The 16,486-nt window shown below is 43.6% G+C and overlaps 1 protein-coding gene across 4 annotated transcripts in view; it reads right to left on the reverse strand.

Moving 5' to 3' along the window:
* The window catches only part of dlg4a (discs, large homolog 4a (Drosophila)), a 52,498-nt gene extending 36,696 nt beyond the window's left edge, over positions 1-15,802 (reverse strand). For 2 of the 4 annotated variants that reach the window (XM_031869088.1, XM_031869087.1), the window contains exon 1: positions 6,541-6,765. In XM_031869088.1, the coding sequence (XP_031724948.1) occupies positions 6,541-6,708 (168 nt within the window). In that variant the 5' untranslated portion in view covers positions 6,709-6,765. The other 2 variants (XM_031869090.1, XM_031869089.1) reach the window with 2 other exon arrangements.
* Between the last annotated feature and the right edge of the window lie 684 nt (positions 15,803-16,486).

Below are 16,486 nucleotides of genomic sequence, written 5' to 3' on the forward strand. Positions count from 1 at the left end.
GTCAAGTCATGTTAGCTGCCTCTCAGTGGTTTCACAGAAACATACCGTTCTCACAGACACGTCATTGAAAGGCTTCTTCTTTTTTTTTGTATAACCCTCCTGTATGTTGGACCAACCTATTCGATTGTATAGTAACAACATATGTGTCTTCATACAGATAGGTCGATTTATTTTTAAGCAATACATTAAGATGTATGTAACACGGTGTATAATCATAGATGCAGCATCATTTCCATGTACTGTAAATGGATTCCCCCTTCCACTACAGTATTATGTAAGCGTGGGAGTCGCATGGAAACCTGAACTGTGATGTTCCAGTGTTGAGTATAGCAATAACATCCTAACGCTGCATTGTGTGTGCGCGTGTGTGTGTGTGTGTGAGAGAGAGAGAGAACCCCAAAAGAGCCAGTGTTTCCATGACAACATCTGCAGGGGGTGGTAGATCCCTAACAAATAGTCCACTTTCCAGCAGCAGCATTGTGGTCGCCTCGTCCGTACGACGACTGCTTCTGTCACAGGTGATCGCGCACACAAAGACGCCGTCGCCTCACGCTACTACTACACGCGTCACATGCCATGACACATGCAAGGGTTTTTCTCGAATTCACAGGGAATATTAAGAAGCACTGTGACTCGAGGAGCAAGCTGCTAGTGCTGGCATTATTCACAACTGGCTGTTATAGCAGCTCACTGAGCCCGTGAGTGCCAGAAAATGGTGCTAAGCCTAATGCACTGTAGGCTGAGCCAGATGTGCCATACTTCACATTTTCTCATCTTTTCTGCAAGCCGTGGTAGCTTCTTTTTTTTTGGAATCTTGTTATTATGAGTCTTGAAAAAATAAAACACTTACCAGTAATGATTTACATTTACATAAGAGGTCCATGCATTATCAAAGACTGACTGTATGCAATCTGAAGTTCATGATCCAGAGTAAAAACATGCCTCTCATTATGTCTCTGTATGTCAATGATTTTAGATTATCTGTAGGGAAATACATGTCTTAAATTAACGATTTCATATTATTTAGTTCTGTTCCACAAATATATCAACATCTGCCCGATTACACAATGTGTTTCCACCCTATGGTCTGTTTTGAGTGCAGCGCATTCGAGCTACACTCAAAACGTGTCTTCCTTATTTTACGTTTCCGTGTCCTTTAGCTACATTCAGGTAAGCCCGCACTACTACTAACTCCTCTCATGTAAGGAAAGCAGGGTATCTAAACTACCTACATTTGGTGGAAAATGCAGATCACACTTACACAACACACATCCAGTCTTCAGCCTTCTATAACCCCCAGCGCTCTGCAGCTTTGACACTGAAGTAGTCTAACTAAAGTGCAAACACAACTGGGAATCTCCCGAGGCTCCCAGACTGCCTCAGCTCTACTAGGAAAACACCCTTCGTAAGAACTGTAGTATTACACACCTACACAGAACCTGCTGTATCTGATTCCTCTCGGCTTGAACATTTGATTTCACCTGTTCTCACCAGATAACACTGTCGCTTCAAAAAGGAAATGGTCGGCTGAAACATTGGCAAGAAGTGAAATAGAGAGCAGTGTCTAAACAAGTTAATTCACTCTGCACAATGTCAGGGAAAGTAGGACTTTGTGGTCACCCTTAAAACACTTTCCACATCCCCCATAAGTAGCACGGGGATTATTTTATTCCTAGTAAAATAAACAAAACAACGTTGCGCCCAAAACCTGCACACCCTGTGGCTGAGCCTTGCCTCACCTCAGCTGCAGGTGCAGCAGCAGCACCCAAAGGTCGCTCTACAGGCAAACTGTAACTCTTCACATCTGATATTCCTGCTTCTGTCTCTTGCAAAAACCAGCCAGCCAGCTGTGTCAATTTAACATGCCAGAATGGAGTCATCACCAACAGTGATGACTCGGAGCAATGCTTTATGCATGAAGCATGGTGTGCGTGTTACACCTTGAACACACTTCAAAAGCCCCCCCCCCCCCCCAAAAAATCGATTAGCCCGGGAATACACTTGTTTTTCCCTCCGTTTGGTTGCTGCAGACATCCTTAGAGACGGTTATTAAATGGTTAAATTGAGCTCTCGGGGATAATTATCTGCACCACCCTCCGACTGGGATGAGAACATCTACACCATAATCACGAAAAGCCAAACTGATGATCTTCTTCCTTGTGACGAGGGAAGAATGTTTCACAGCAACTATACCGGTCTAATTCTACACAGCCATCACCTCACTTCCCTCCATCACGGTCTGCTTCTGCTGTGCCTCCTCCCACACTAAAGACAACAGCGCTGAGACGATCCTCTGCTAGCTGTCCTCCATCTGAGACTTAAACATGTATGTTGGGGAAAAAATGTGGAAGAGCGATCGCTCTGTCTATTGTAAACCAGAACCACCTACAAGCCGAAAAGCGTTCTCTCTGCTAAAGCAGCCCCCATGTGCCTCTCCAGCCACATTGGCTGCTCTGCAGTATCTGCCACAATATAATGTATATTCACTGTGTGACACAACGCTTGTCTTCAAAATTAGTCTTATTTCACTTGTATTGTGGTCAGCTTATTTAGGTATTTTATATTGTTAAACACGTCGGTTCATCAGCAATGAAAAACATGATGTCAAATAGAGCAGAATGACTAGAGGAGGGATGGATTTACATACAAATAGAATTCAGATGTTTGGTAGACGATAGAAGTTGAAATTGTGTGCTATGTTTTACTTTTACTCCTTTAATTTACATTTAAACATTTCAATCATAGCACTATTTAGTAGATGCTCGCTGATGTCTTGTAAAACCATGTGCTGCTTTCCCTTGCTAAATCTAATAACTGGTATCACATACTGTACCTTAGACGGTCAACACACACACACACACACTACTAAGATACACACTTTTTTGTACTAGATATCCTTTAAAGGAACACACTATGGCATCACTCCATAGTGTTGAAAAGCCTTTGCCATGTTTTCTGTAGCAACTTCTATCACCAACTGAACTATTGTGATAGCAGTAGATGGTGGTAAGCGTTTATTTGGCCTGGGGCATCACTATAGCTCAGTCTATAATTAGACATGGACTTTGCATTGTGGGATTGTGTAAGTTATCTATCATGACCACAGCCAGGACTAAGTGGGCAGTAGATTGCTAATCACTACATTATATTCATGTAAGGGTGATAACAGTAGATGCTTCTGCCTTCCTTATGAACCAGTTATCAAAAAGTGCCTGTTATATTGACAACATTTAAGCTTCTAGATCAATGGTCAGCACTATAGGAGTGAATTAAGTATAACATTAGATTACTCCTATGCTCTGGCGTTGACTGAGCAACTTCAAAGTAAAACTCTGAAGTTGTCTGTACAGATTGCTTCGTTAATGAAGGCAACTTAGCCAAAAGCATTTGGTGAATAAAGCCCAGTGCTGGAGAAGAGTTGTGTGGCAACTTTTAATTACAATGGACTCCCATTGAAGCTCACACGGATCTGCACCTCGCTGTGTGACTGGCTTCTCAAATTTAGAAATTGCCTCACCCTTTTAACAGAGCAGAAGTATTTTTATTTTTTTTTCTTTCTTTGGAGCCACCTCTGACGGAATGCAACAAAGAGGCTCGGACCACCACTGATTTGGCTCGGCGTGTAGCGAGCACAGCAGGGCAGCCACGGCATCGCTTCTAGCCAAGATGATAGAAAGTAGAGCCGCCAGGTGCCAACAGGTAGAGCCCACTGGCAGTGTCTACGCTCCAGTTACCCACCACTCCCATCTATGTCACCTCTAGTTCACACACATACAATGTGTACCTCAAACTCTGATGTGGGCAAAATTGAAAACTAGTGTGTGTGTGCGTGGGTGTGTGTGCGTGTGTGTGTGTGTGATTAAAGGTTTTGAAACCAGAGGAAGCGCTGCTCACAGTTGACCCAACTAGCAGTAACTTAAGAGCACATAGTAATTAACTGCTTACCATAATTACCCAGCATGCTAACTGGTAAGGAAATGTTTGGTTGAATATGGGCTCTTACCACAATTATAGAAAAAAAAGGTTGAGAACCACAATAAAAGTAATTGCTTCTTTTTAAACCGGTAACTAACTGGAATGATCTGCTTTTTGAAATTTGTGTTCAACAATGTAACAGAACTTTAGACTACATTATGATCCAGGATGCTACAACTGCATCAGATCTGATGAATAGGTGACATGATTTTGACTCGTCTAGCCAGACTATTGGGGGGGGGGGTCATCTTGCCTTGAAACCACTCTGAGGTTAAACTCACGACTCTCGGTTATAAAATCAGGGGTTTACATCTAAGTAGGAAATACAGCCATTTACTGTCCCCCTGTTATCAGACAAAATTTAGCCGAACTCATCATATGTGATTGAAATTCCCTTACAGTCAATGACTGTTTGAAGTCTGCGACCCACAGACCTCAACAGACCTCAACAGACCTCAACAGACTCTTGGTATCTTTCCAGGTGATGCTCTGACAGTCCTGCATTGCAGCCATCTTCACCTCTTGCTTGTATTGTTTTTTTGTTTTTTTGTCGTCATTATGGTCCTCTGGAAATTATACACATGCTCAGTTGACCCTCGGCCAGTCAAAAAAAATGTCCTTTGTTGCTTTGGCTTGATGTTAAGAATCAATTCCCTGCAGATAATGAGTTCTGATGCCTTCATTTGGGTCTGAGCACTGTTTGCTGTATACTTCCACATTCACCTTGCTGCCGCCGTCAGCAGGGAAATTATCAATGAGCTCAAGTGAGATGACTCCACTGGACCATGACATCACCTCCACTATGTTTGACAAATGAAGTGGCATGCCTTGGATTATGAGACGTTTCTATTTTTTTCTTTTCTTTGATCTTTTCCATCACTCTGGCACAGGTCGATCTTTGTCTCGTCTCTCCATAACTCTGCAGGTTTTCTGGAGCACTCCATGCTGTAACTGTAACCTGCACAGGGTTTTACACGCGTTGTCTTGTTCCGATGCTTGTCTCTGATACGTGACACATCCTGGAGTGTCTTCTTCATCTGTTCTTGTTTTGTTTTTTTTCCCGTCAAACTTCCAGCTGTTTCTCTGTCATCCACTCTACTGGTCTTCCCTTCTCAATCAGGTTGTTCACAGTTGCTGAAGTCAAAAGTGCATTATTGCTTTTTTTTTTAAAGGTTCCCTGTTGAGTTTTAGACCTCCAGTAGAGCTGTTCTCTAAATGAGAGGGTCCCCGACATGCAGATGATACACATTCCTACCAATGGTGTCACACTTTTCCACTGATTTACAGATGATGGTAACTCTGCAACAAAGACCGGATGAAAACAATGCAGGATTTAAAATACTTGAAATACTTAAAATACTAAAAATCAGCTTTTCAAAAGTTTTTCGTGGAAGGAAATGCACAATAACACTGAATGTAATGATTAAATGTTTTTGTTTACAAGAAAACTCCACAGAGCGCCTTTAACTGTTGATTTTGACATCCGAATGTTTTTGGCTCAGGCTCATGTTGGCCTGCTTCACTGGCAGTGATGACACATCTTTGTTCTTCACGTTAACAGACAACAACAGATTCTTAATGTCACAACTAGAACCACCTCCAGATCTTTTCACATTGTGTCCCCTTAAAATCTGGGGACATTTACACGCTTCATCTGAGGTGAATGCAAATCAAAGAAGAATCGGGACTTAAACTTTAGTCGTCGTTTCATTTTAAAACCCCGACATGCAGGTGCACAGGGGAAAAACAACAAAATGTGTCAATGTCCTATAAATTATTAACTGCATTGTGTACTCCAATCACAAAGTCAATTTACAGAATAAATCTGCTGCCCAATAAACTGCGATTCAAACTGAAACTGAAGGCTTAAATTTGTGTTTTCATTTCCAATAACAACTCTAACATAGATAATAACCAGTGCAAAGCGTTTTTTGACCACACGCACATCAACACACACATCAACACAGACACGCACATACGCACATATCAACACACGTAACACTCAACCAGCCCAATAGAAGCATGTCATGTCTGCTCTGCTAATTTAGGCTGGAGGAGCTCTGGATTTCTCTTTGCTTCTCAGTGTTTACATTCAACACACACAACTGCATACAGTTGTGTATATACACATCAACATATTGGTACTTGTACGCCTTGGACGTGTGATGAAAACCCATTCTCTCACCTCTAACCCTAATCTATAGCCCGAACCCTGATGTTGATCCTTAACCCTAAAAATGACACAACCTCTTTATAAGTGACGTCAATTTATTTTTTTTGTCAACTGGAGGATTGTCCTCATCTTAGAGCGCTGTGCTTGTGTCCTTGTGTCCTCACAAGGATAGAGGTGCACAACAATATGAATGATATTCAGATATACATAGACAAAACTTCTCCAAACAGAGAATAAAAACATTGCATACACGAATCTTTGTAATGCTGCTATAATCAACAAGTCTGCTGGAGTTTTACTCCTACTGCGTGTCTAAACATGCTCACACATACACACCCACATGTGCCAGGCCACGTTCATATGTAATACCCAAAGTGCATGAATAAACCTACCCGGAGCACACGCACAAGGAGAGCGGAAAAAATTCCTCGTACACATATTTCGGATGAATCTGACAGTGGCGGAGATTGCGAGCATGTTCGATGCAATATGCAATAGATGTAGAAGCAGACCTCCACAAAAAGCCTGCCAGAACGACTCGCACACTTTAAAGCTAACATGCAAAACAGAGGCAGCAGCAGAGAGAGAGATGGAAGGAGAAGAACGACACGAACGGAGAGGTGAATCTACCTACCACACACGGGCAGAGGGAAGGGAGCTTAGTGCGGCCCTTCATGAGCGAGAGACAGAGGATAAACAGCCTCCCAGACACCCGCAGTAGAGGAGGAGAGGGAAAGGGGAGAAAGAGAGAGAGAGAGAGAGAGAGAGAGAGATGGGAGGCTGGGGAAGGGTAAGGGGAAATAAAAAAGAGGGAGGGGGAGAGAGGGAAGGGGAAGGGGGGGTGGGTGTCGTAGCAGACGAGGAGAGGGAGTTTTCCTGGAAGCCAGAGTTGTTGGTGTTGGATGTATCTTGATGTTAAAGGCAAGGGTCTGAACAGAGAGGACTGGCAGCCTGCTCCAGCCGTGACTCATAAAATATGTTTGTCACTGCTGGTGAGGGAGGGAGGGGAGAGAAGGAGACGTAGAGAAGGAGAGTGAAGCTTCTATATTATTCTTCGTCTCTTTTTTTTTATCCGAAGTAAACACGACGGTGGGCTTCCATCAACGCTGCTCTCTGCTCCCTCTTTGACACACACACACACACACACACACACACACACACACACACACACACACACACACACACACACGTCAAGTAAAGGCTGAATGTCAGGATGATGATTTAAACCGAGGACAGTTTTGACACGGATATCTCTGTTATGCAACCATTATATAATTACATATTTATCTGTTTGTAGCTAGTGTTTTAACTGTAGCCGCCGTGTTTATTTGTGAGGTGTGAATTCACTTCATTGCCGTCATCTGCTGCTCACACGTGAAGACGTGAATGTACATAACCGGCCATATTTATGAAGGCTGCTCCATAATGGCCCCGTCAATGTGGAGACTCATAAAAAAATCTTGTGAACACTTCAAACACTGAAACTATTCAGTGGCCGATGAGTCGATGGACACTTTGATAATCAATGAATTGCTTGTCATCTATTAAGCAAACATTTGCTGGATCCAATTCACAAATGCAAGAATTTGCTTCTTTTCTCTGTTTTATTTTGTATTCTAAATTGAATGACTGAGTATTTTGGGCTTTGGGAAACTGCATTTGCATTTGTATTTGCACTCAAGTCCTGAGTCCTAAGTCCTAAACTTTGAAGAAGTCATTAACTTCACTAAATATAATGCTATTTGTCCGTCTGTCATTCTCGACCCTCATGTTTTGCATACTGAAATTCCTTCTTTTTTTGGACCGCCGCATAGTTTTTGTACCTGAACAAAATGATCTTTGGTATCTGTTTTTTTCAAACTGCCTCTTAGTGACGTAACGTTACTTCTTCATGGTTTTCTCCTGCAACATGATTGAATGCTGTTGGGATTGTTTCAAAGAAAGTGGATCTGGGGAAGTGTTGACTTGCTTTTGAATATCATTTTAATCTTTAGGCTTGGGGGATCAAGTACTGCATCATGTCAAATCAAGATCAGGATGCTAAAATTTTGTGCAACTAGTCCTCCACGTTTTTAGTAACTTTCCTTTAATGGTTGAGAAATCAAAGCTCACATGTTTTTTTGTCCTATTCAGCTAACTAGCTAGTGGGCTAGTTAGCTTAGAGACACTTGGTCAATCTTTACAATATTAACATTTCATTTGTCCACACCGCTAATTGAATCAGTCGGTATTTTGACATTAAATATAAATCAGCGTCCACTCTGATTCACATAGTGTGAATTGTGTGTAGTTGGTGCTCTTGCCCTCTCGGGCCCCGGCTCACTCTGCTACGTGGCTGTATTAAGGGTGAAGCAGAGTTGAGCGAGGGAATAAACAGACTAAATGCACCGTGACCCCATCGGGCTGCTTTACAGTGGACTTCTGTCGGGTGATGGATGGGTTATGACACCTGCGGAGGTTAGGCCCAAAGCCTTCTGGACCTCAGCGGCGCACACTGAGCTGTGGCTTCGGCATCAGCCTCACTGTCTGTGACTAAAGACAACTGGAGCACATCGTGACATTTCCATCTGGAATGAAGCCCCGTGCTGTTAGAACAGTGTCAAACGCTGTGCAACCCGCCGATCCAGCCGCATAAAACCAAACATTAATTTTTCTATTCTCTGCATTCATGAGCATTCTCTGCTGCCGCCTACACAGAGGTCATCCTCCTACCTGCACACTGTGGGCTTCACATTATCAGCACCCTTCAATGGCAGGACTCTCTCTCTCTCTCTCTCTCTCTCTCTGTCCTCTCTCCCTCCCTTCCTCCTTTCATCTCTATTCTCTCCGTGATGATACCCCTGCCATGTTGTCATGGCAACAATCGGGCCCTGATTGCTCGGTTGCTAGGCAACTGACATCACCTATAAGAGGAACATGAAGATACAAGAAGCCAGAGACAAACAAATCACAGGAATAATGCGCGCTCGTACGTTTGCCGTGTGGCGTGCAAGCCCGTCGGGTGTCTGAAGTCTCTCTGTGTCATTTGCTCATGTCGTGTTTTTCATTCAAACGATTCACTTTTTCTTTTTTTGTCGGCGCTAAAGCCACACATGTAGGTGGCAGGCATGCAAAGCGTATATATATATATATATATATATATTTAAAATATGACAGGGACTCTGGGCAGGCTTCTGCTACTTTGCCAAACAGGAGGTTGGAAAACCTCTGAATCCATGACCTTAATTTCAGATGAGAACATTGCGGCAGGTCTGTGACAAGGGACTGCTCATGAATAACTGATACAGGATCCAGCAATTTCCTATTAATTATGAGGGAAAAAAAACACACGGCCTTGACCTCAGTGAATGCAGACCATGTGTGCACTCTGAGGCTCCGGCTGATGTTGCATAATGTAGCGTCCACATATCCAGCTGCTTGCGTGGACACAAGGAAGCTCACATTTGACAGGTTTCCCCTGAGCCAGCTTGTCGTGGACTCCTGTGCTGTAGTTTAACAACATGCCACAAGGTGTCATCGTGTGCTGTAGTGGAAAATAATGATCCCACCACTGTAAGAAAGCCTGATCCCATTTGCAAGGCAAATGCAGGAGCTATTCATATCGATGATATCATCACTACCGTTGACGTCGTTGTGGTTTTCTGTCAATTTTTCTTCCACCTTTCTCTTCTCTGCACTCCTGCACGTCCCCAGTCCCGCCCCAGCACTACACATTGACAAACACACACTCTGATTACACAACATATGCTAAGTTAGTTGACTCTTTTAGCTAAAATGCCCATAGTGTGGACACACAGTTTTCTTACAGAGGCCCTGAGCGGTTGACCCTCCTTTAGCTTGGCTACTTAATGAGGCCCCACAGGACTCACAGGACTATTGAATCTCCCCACATCTTTAAATGTACATCATCATCGCTATTGATTCAGTTATTCCTATTTACAGAATTACTGCAACAATTTGTTCTCGTGTACATCCGTGTTGGAGCAGAGCAGGATGGTCGCCGGCCACAGTCTTCCTCCCGGGTCCTGCTCGTGTTTCGCCATTAGCCTCCTCAGTCAATGTGAGACGACAAAGTCTCGAGCCCAAACAGGCCTTGATGGATCTAATCTGTCACCTGTCATATGGTCAATTTCAAGACGGACAGTGATGCTGAAAGCCAAAACACTGCTTACAGTGAAAATAACACTGTAAGCAGGCTCTGCTGGTGGACAGCAGCAAGTGGGCTGTTTTAAAAAATATATAATTAAGATGAAAAGGAAAAATTTAAGGATTTTTTCCATTCAGTTTTTTTACTATGAGGTGTACGGTTCTTTTCTGTTTACAATGTACATATTTCACTTTAAATTCCCTTAATATTGAATCAACAGACAAACGTACTCTCTTAAAAGTGATGATGCACCAGTGTGACCAAAGAGAACGGTGTTTGAGCCGTGCACTGTGAAAGAAATGTGCCTTTTCCTTCCATAGATGGAAATATTTCATGAAAAACACTAAAAAGTAATAAAGGTATACGAGCCAGTGGCCTCGCCACATTGTGTCATTCTGAAATATCCATTAATAGTATCTAAGCATTCAAGGTGAGATTCAAAAGAAATGATTAAGCATTGCTCATCCTCTCTCTGGATGAGACTGGAGAGGCGAGGGAAGCAAAAGACAGCACAGATTGTGTTGTATGCATTTGACAAAGAAGAAGCTCTTAACAGCCTCTTTTCTGGTGGGGGGCATCATACAGTAGTTGAGAGGCGAGAGGTTGGCATTGCATGGGCAACATGTTGTCATAGAAAGAGACTGATGGGCTGGGATGAGCCCAAATATGAAGTCAACTCTGCAAGCTCAAGAAGATTCGATGTTCTGAGTCGAGGCCGCGGATAAAAGTTGCAAGACATCCGAGGTTTAATTTCTGCAACAACACCACTCGCAGTTGCAGCTGCTTGAATCCAGCAGCTGCAGTAGGAATTATCATCGTACAAGCGAGCCTCTACCTCCTGTTTAATTAGACCTGACAAGTTTTTCGAAAGACGTGCACTTGCACCAAATTTCTTAGCTCGAGCAAGGCTGCAGTTTCACAGTGCGGAAGCCACTTGTGCTGCATGCTCTGCGGTCTGTGTGAGTTCTGTCTGATCATGTAGGTGTGTGGCTTTCTTTCGGGAAAGCGGTTGACTGTGTGGGTGAGAGGTGCAAAATATGTACAAAAACCCGTCGCTGACCACAGAGATTTGCAATATTTTCTTCATGAGCACAAAAGCAAGCTGTCATTTGAGCAGGGATGATGACGGAGAAATCAAAACCGACCTATATATATATATATATATATATAAGCACATCTCTGCTATCTCCTCGATATTGCTGTGTGTTTCTTCGGACAATAGAAGACCTCGGCGCTGATGCAGTCGTGGCAACGGACCGGGGCGAGCCCTGCTTCCCTCACTGTGCCCTGGGAGCAACTTGGCATGGATCAGTGTCTCTGTGGCTGCATACAAAGGCCTCGTGGAAGCTCGTGCCCTTGAGCAGAGATCATATGAGCTCTCCACTGGATCGCTAATCTTAACCCACAGCACACTGTACCGCATGCCACACACTCGTACAGACACGCATCTCACAGCGCCGTGAATGGACACTTGTTTAGACGAGCAGAATCGTGGACAAGCTGAGTGAATACCGAGCGGAGGGTTTTTAGCTTAACTCCATTTTGGAGACTCTTAGGACTGGAGCAAGATGCAGCAGCCATAAGCTCCTCATCCTTGACTGCACGCACGCTTTCACCAGATATAAATATTCATATATATTGAACCGTAAGAACAGCTAGCAGCACAAAATAATTACAAATATTCGTACTAAAACCCATTCCAGGAGGAAGATGTCCATGTTGGAGCATGAAGCCATACATGATGGCCAATAATGTGCACTCGAAAGCTGCTGACTTTGACTACATCTTGTCAAATGTATAATTTATTTGAAGGAGCACTAACTAGGGAAGCCTTGAAAGTGCTGAAGAGGAGGACAGGAGGTAAGCTAGAGAGCAGGGAGCAGGAAAGAGGAGAGTAAGCAGAAGGGGGAAGGAGGTAAACTGAGATAAAGGAAAGAGGAAGCTGGAAGGGAGGACTGAGTGAGGGATTACAGAGGTGAAGGAGGCAGAGAGGACAAAAAAAATGTGGAATTGGAAATGTGAGAGCAGAGAAGTGGAACGGGGGTGACAACGGGGAGAGGAGTGATAATCAAAGGGGTGTAAGACTAGCGAAGCAGGAGGAAGGTGGTTAGGAGTTAGCAGAAACATGCTGTGTGTCCTCCTTTCCACACAGGAGACACACTCTCTATCGCAATCTTTTTCCTATCAGACATCGTGATGGCTTTAAGAGAAGTGGCTTTCAGAGCTTAAATCTCTTTTACTGTGTACACCATCTTTGTTCTCGCCTCTCAAACATCAAATCGTCCTTCTCTGACTCAGTGCCATGCAGGGAGGGAGAGTCAAAGGTATTGTCAGGCTCGCAACCAAATATAAATCCTGTGACGTCTCCTCAAGCTGATATGCCTTAATACTCCAGTTCTTAATGTTATGTAATAATACCTCTGTATGAAGTATAGCCATCCTAAGCAGCTATTTCATATTTAGTTTTTAGGGCTGCACATAACTGATATTTTCATTGTCGATTGTTGTTTGGTCTATAAGATGTCAGAAAATGGTGAAAATATTGATCCGTGTTTCCCAAAGTATCAAGATGAACGCACCAAATGTCTTGTTTTGTCCACAACTCGAAGATATTTAGTTTAATGTCACTAATATTCACATTTAAGAAGTTGGGATCAGATCATTTTGGCTTTTTTTTTCTTGAAAAATCGATCAATTGATTATTAAAATAGTTGCAGATTAATTGAATAGTTGACAACTTAATCGATCAGCCTTGAACATTGGAACTTGTCAGGGGTAGACACGTGTGTAAAGACAAGACCAGCATTACAAAAGGAAAATGAATACTTTTCCAATTTTACCTTAATTGCCTCAAGGACGAAACAATCCTCTTCAAATAACACGAACCCCTTCTTTGTACAAAGGGTCCTATCTTAAGTGCTCTTTGTTTTTCCTCACAGAATTTCAGTAATTCTGCCTCTATTGCTACCAAAAGAGCTCCAATTATTACTATCTCATTGGAAATTCAAGGTTCAGGTGAATTCCTCAACAAAAAAACAGCACAACACAGTGGCCATTTTAGTCTAAGTATGTACTACTGTATTGCCCGAGCTGCTATTCTTCAAACTTAAAGCAGCATTCAGCCCAGTGGTGCTTAACTTGGCGCGCTGTATATACGGGGTTATCAGATGTTTGTCACTCACTGGCCGACTCTGGCTTCACCCACACAGCAAAACTTTTTTGAGCCGGCGTGCACGGGGAGGCAACATTGTTCACATAACCTGTTCTAGTATGTGGGTGTCAGGAAAACAGCTCACCCAGGGAGCTGCTCACCCATCATCCTCTGCTACATGATGGCCAGCCATACTCCTCACCTGCAATGCAGCCAGACTCCATTAAAGTTTAAAAACGCATTTAAAGGAATACACCAGTTTTAGGCAAATCTGATCCACGATAATGTTTATTTTGCACACTGGTAAGACGAGCGAATCTCAAATACTGGGAATATCCCGTTTTTATTCGCCTAATAATGTACAGTAGCTGATTTAATCGGCTTGTGTGTTTAAAGTCACATGTAGCCACCGCAATGGAAGTCCAACCAAACATCACATTGGTTGATCAAAGACCTACTTAGCCAATCAATTCTTTACCCACTTTTGCTCTAACTTTGAACTGACCATCTGTCTCACAATAGCTTGGCAATAGTCAGGTTTTCTTTGCCAGCTTTACAGTAAGTCTTTTCTCACTTTGATAGCGAATTGCAGGATTCTGGAGCCGGTCTGGTGAAATATCCACTGTTACCAACTGTGGTCTTTCACGTTCAGTGTTTCTTTTTTTTTCTCCCCTAGTGAACTCAGTGAGTCACACTCGAGGCGAATAAGATGCACGAGGGACTGATGTTCCAGACTTACGGAGAGATACCTCGACATTTTCATATTTATTTTTTACTTTCTCACAAAGCATTTGTCACACTGCAGCGTGTTAGGTAACGATAAAGAGGCCTGTAGCACCGACAGTTAGCTCATTAGAGGAAGATGTGAAATCAAGTTTTCGCTCAGATTCTGATTTATGTCACATTAACAGATATGTATTTAATGGTCTCCAGTGTACATCTACACATTGTACAATGCTGTCTCCCTGACTGCGCCTACCTATCTATGTTTAACTGACCAATAATCTCTGTTGCCAAGGAAACTGAGAGGTTGATAAGCAAATGTAATGTGCCACAGTTAAACACAAATTTATGTAATACATCTGAAAGGGCCAGCTGCCCTCACTTCTACTCTACACACACTAACTCCAAGTTAATATTTCAAATGATCACCACCTTCACACAGCTGTGAGAGTTGCTGTGTGTGTGTGTGCGTGTGTGTGTGTGTGCATGTATTTCTGTTTCCTACTTTTTGTCATCACTTCCTGTTAGAAACTGGTGCAGCTGCTACAGTTTATTGTTCCCCTGTTTTTGAATCTGCATGTCCACCCGGGTTATTGAAGGTCTAAAGCAGATTGTAACCCCATGTGTGTCTAGAGTCGGACTACAAATAAAGCGCTTTCATATTTTACATTTTTTTATTAGCCAATTTCATGAGCAGGACTGCCTCCGTGCAGAGGCGTGCTGATGCTGAGCACATGTGTGTATGATATAACACATCGCTCATATCCTGTGTGTAAGAGGCAGATGTGTGCAGATGCACGGTGGGTATAGCTTTAACGTGTGTCTTACATGGTCGAGGTTAAGATACAGCAGCTGAATTTATGAGCGGATTAGCGTGCAGGATGCCCTCCCATGGTCTCTCCCTGACATATTCTGCAGCTCTGACATGACACAAAGCCCCGCACAAGCAACTCAAGCGCCGGTTCTCTCCCGCTTTTTTACTACACCCATGCAGGTCAGCCAGCCGCTGTTTATCCACTCACAAAGCATGACACAGAGTGGGAGACGCAGAGAGAGTGGGGAGAGAGTCATCCGGAAAGGGAAACATCAAAGAGTATCCTGTCTATACAACACTCAGGTAGCCCGGCTTACCCTGACGTTTACCTGACATCATGCAAAGCTCCCAAAAATCATCACAAAGACAGAAACATTTTTATCTCGTACAGAAGAAGAATACTTTGATAATTGAGAGATGACAGGACGATGAGTGCTTCCTTCTTCTTCTGTGTTCACGTACAGTTGTGGCACCTCTCACTCTTTCTCACACACACACACACATAGAGCCTAAGTAAGGAACAGCAGATAGGCTTACCTTTGTAGTCACAATGCAGAGGCAGTCCATGGTACTTAGAACAAAATATTGGGGTGTATCTCAACCCCCCCAACCCCCCACGACAGAGGGCTGAGACCCCACACCCCTCTCCCCAGCCTGCCCCACTCCTGCACTCCTGTCTGCACTCCTGCCTTTCCCCCCTTTTCTCTCCTTCCGTGAATCTGTTCTTTGACTAACTGAACCAGCGAGGGAAAGAGAGGATGGAGGGAGGGGGAAACATGGAAAGGGAGGGGGAGGGCCACAGGGAAATAGAGAGAGAGAGCGAGAGTGAGCAAAGAAAGAGAGGAGAGGAGAGAGGGTGGTCTCGGAATTTAGTATGAGAGAGAGAGCGAGAGAGAGAGAGAAAGAAAGAGAGGAGAAAAGGGAAGGTGAGAGTATATCCGTTGGTTTTTTTTTCTAAGGCGAAAGAGAAGCAGCAGAAAAGAAAGAGAAAAGATGGGGTGAATATGAAAAGAGATGGAGGAAGGGGAGGATGGAGATGGAGAGCAGAGGTGGCGGGATTAAAAAAAAAGGGGGGAGGAGGGAGGTTCACACTGTGGAAAGAAAGGGAAAAAGAGAAACAGAGAAAAAGACAGCGAAACAGCAGAGGATGAAGAGGAAGAACTGAGGGAGGGGACAGTGAAGGAGAGAGAAAAGGAGAGGGAGAGTGGGTGAGTGAGTGAGTGTGTGTGTGTGTGTGCGCGTGTGTGTGAAGACAGAAGGAATTAGACCGAAAGAGAATGTGTTGAGGAGGAGAGTGTGAATTACATATATATGCATCACAGAAAAAGAAAAACACGAAGCACCGCGAGAGCGACTTAAAGAAGACCAAACCCCACAAAGAAAAGGCATTAACCGGAAGATGTAATGCGACTGGGAATGCACGGAGGTTGTTCCGCTCGTTGTAGCACTCTGCAGCTGTTGCCTTAGCAATGGTGCAGTTGTTGCCATGGCAATAGGGAGGCT

The sequence above is a fragment of the Anarrhichthys ocellatus genome, unplaced genomic scaffold (assembly GCF_004355925.1).
Source record: "Anarrhichthys ocellatus isolate YVR2014 unplaced genomic scaffold, GSC_Weel_1.0 scaffold46, whole genome shotgun sequence".
Taxonomy (NCBI): Eukaryota; Metazoa; Chordata; class Actinopteri; order Perciformes; family Anarhichadidae; genus Anarrhichthys; species Anarrhichthys ocellatus.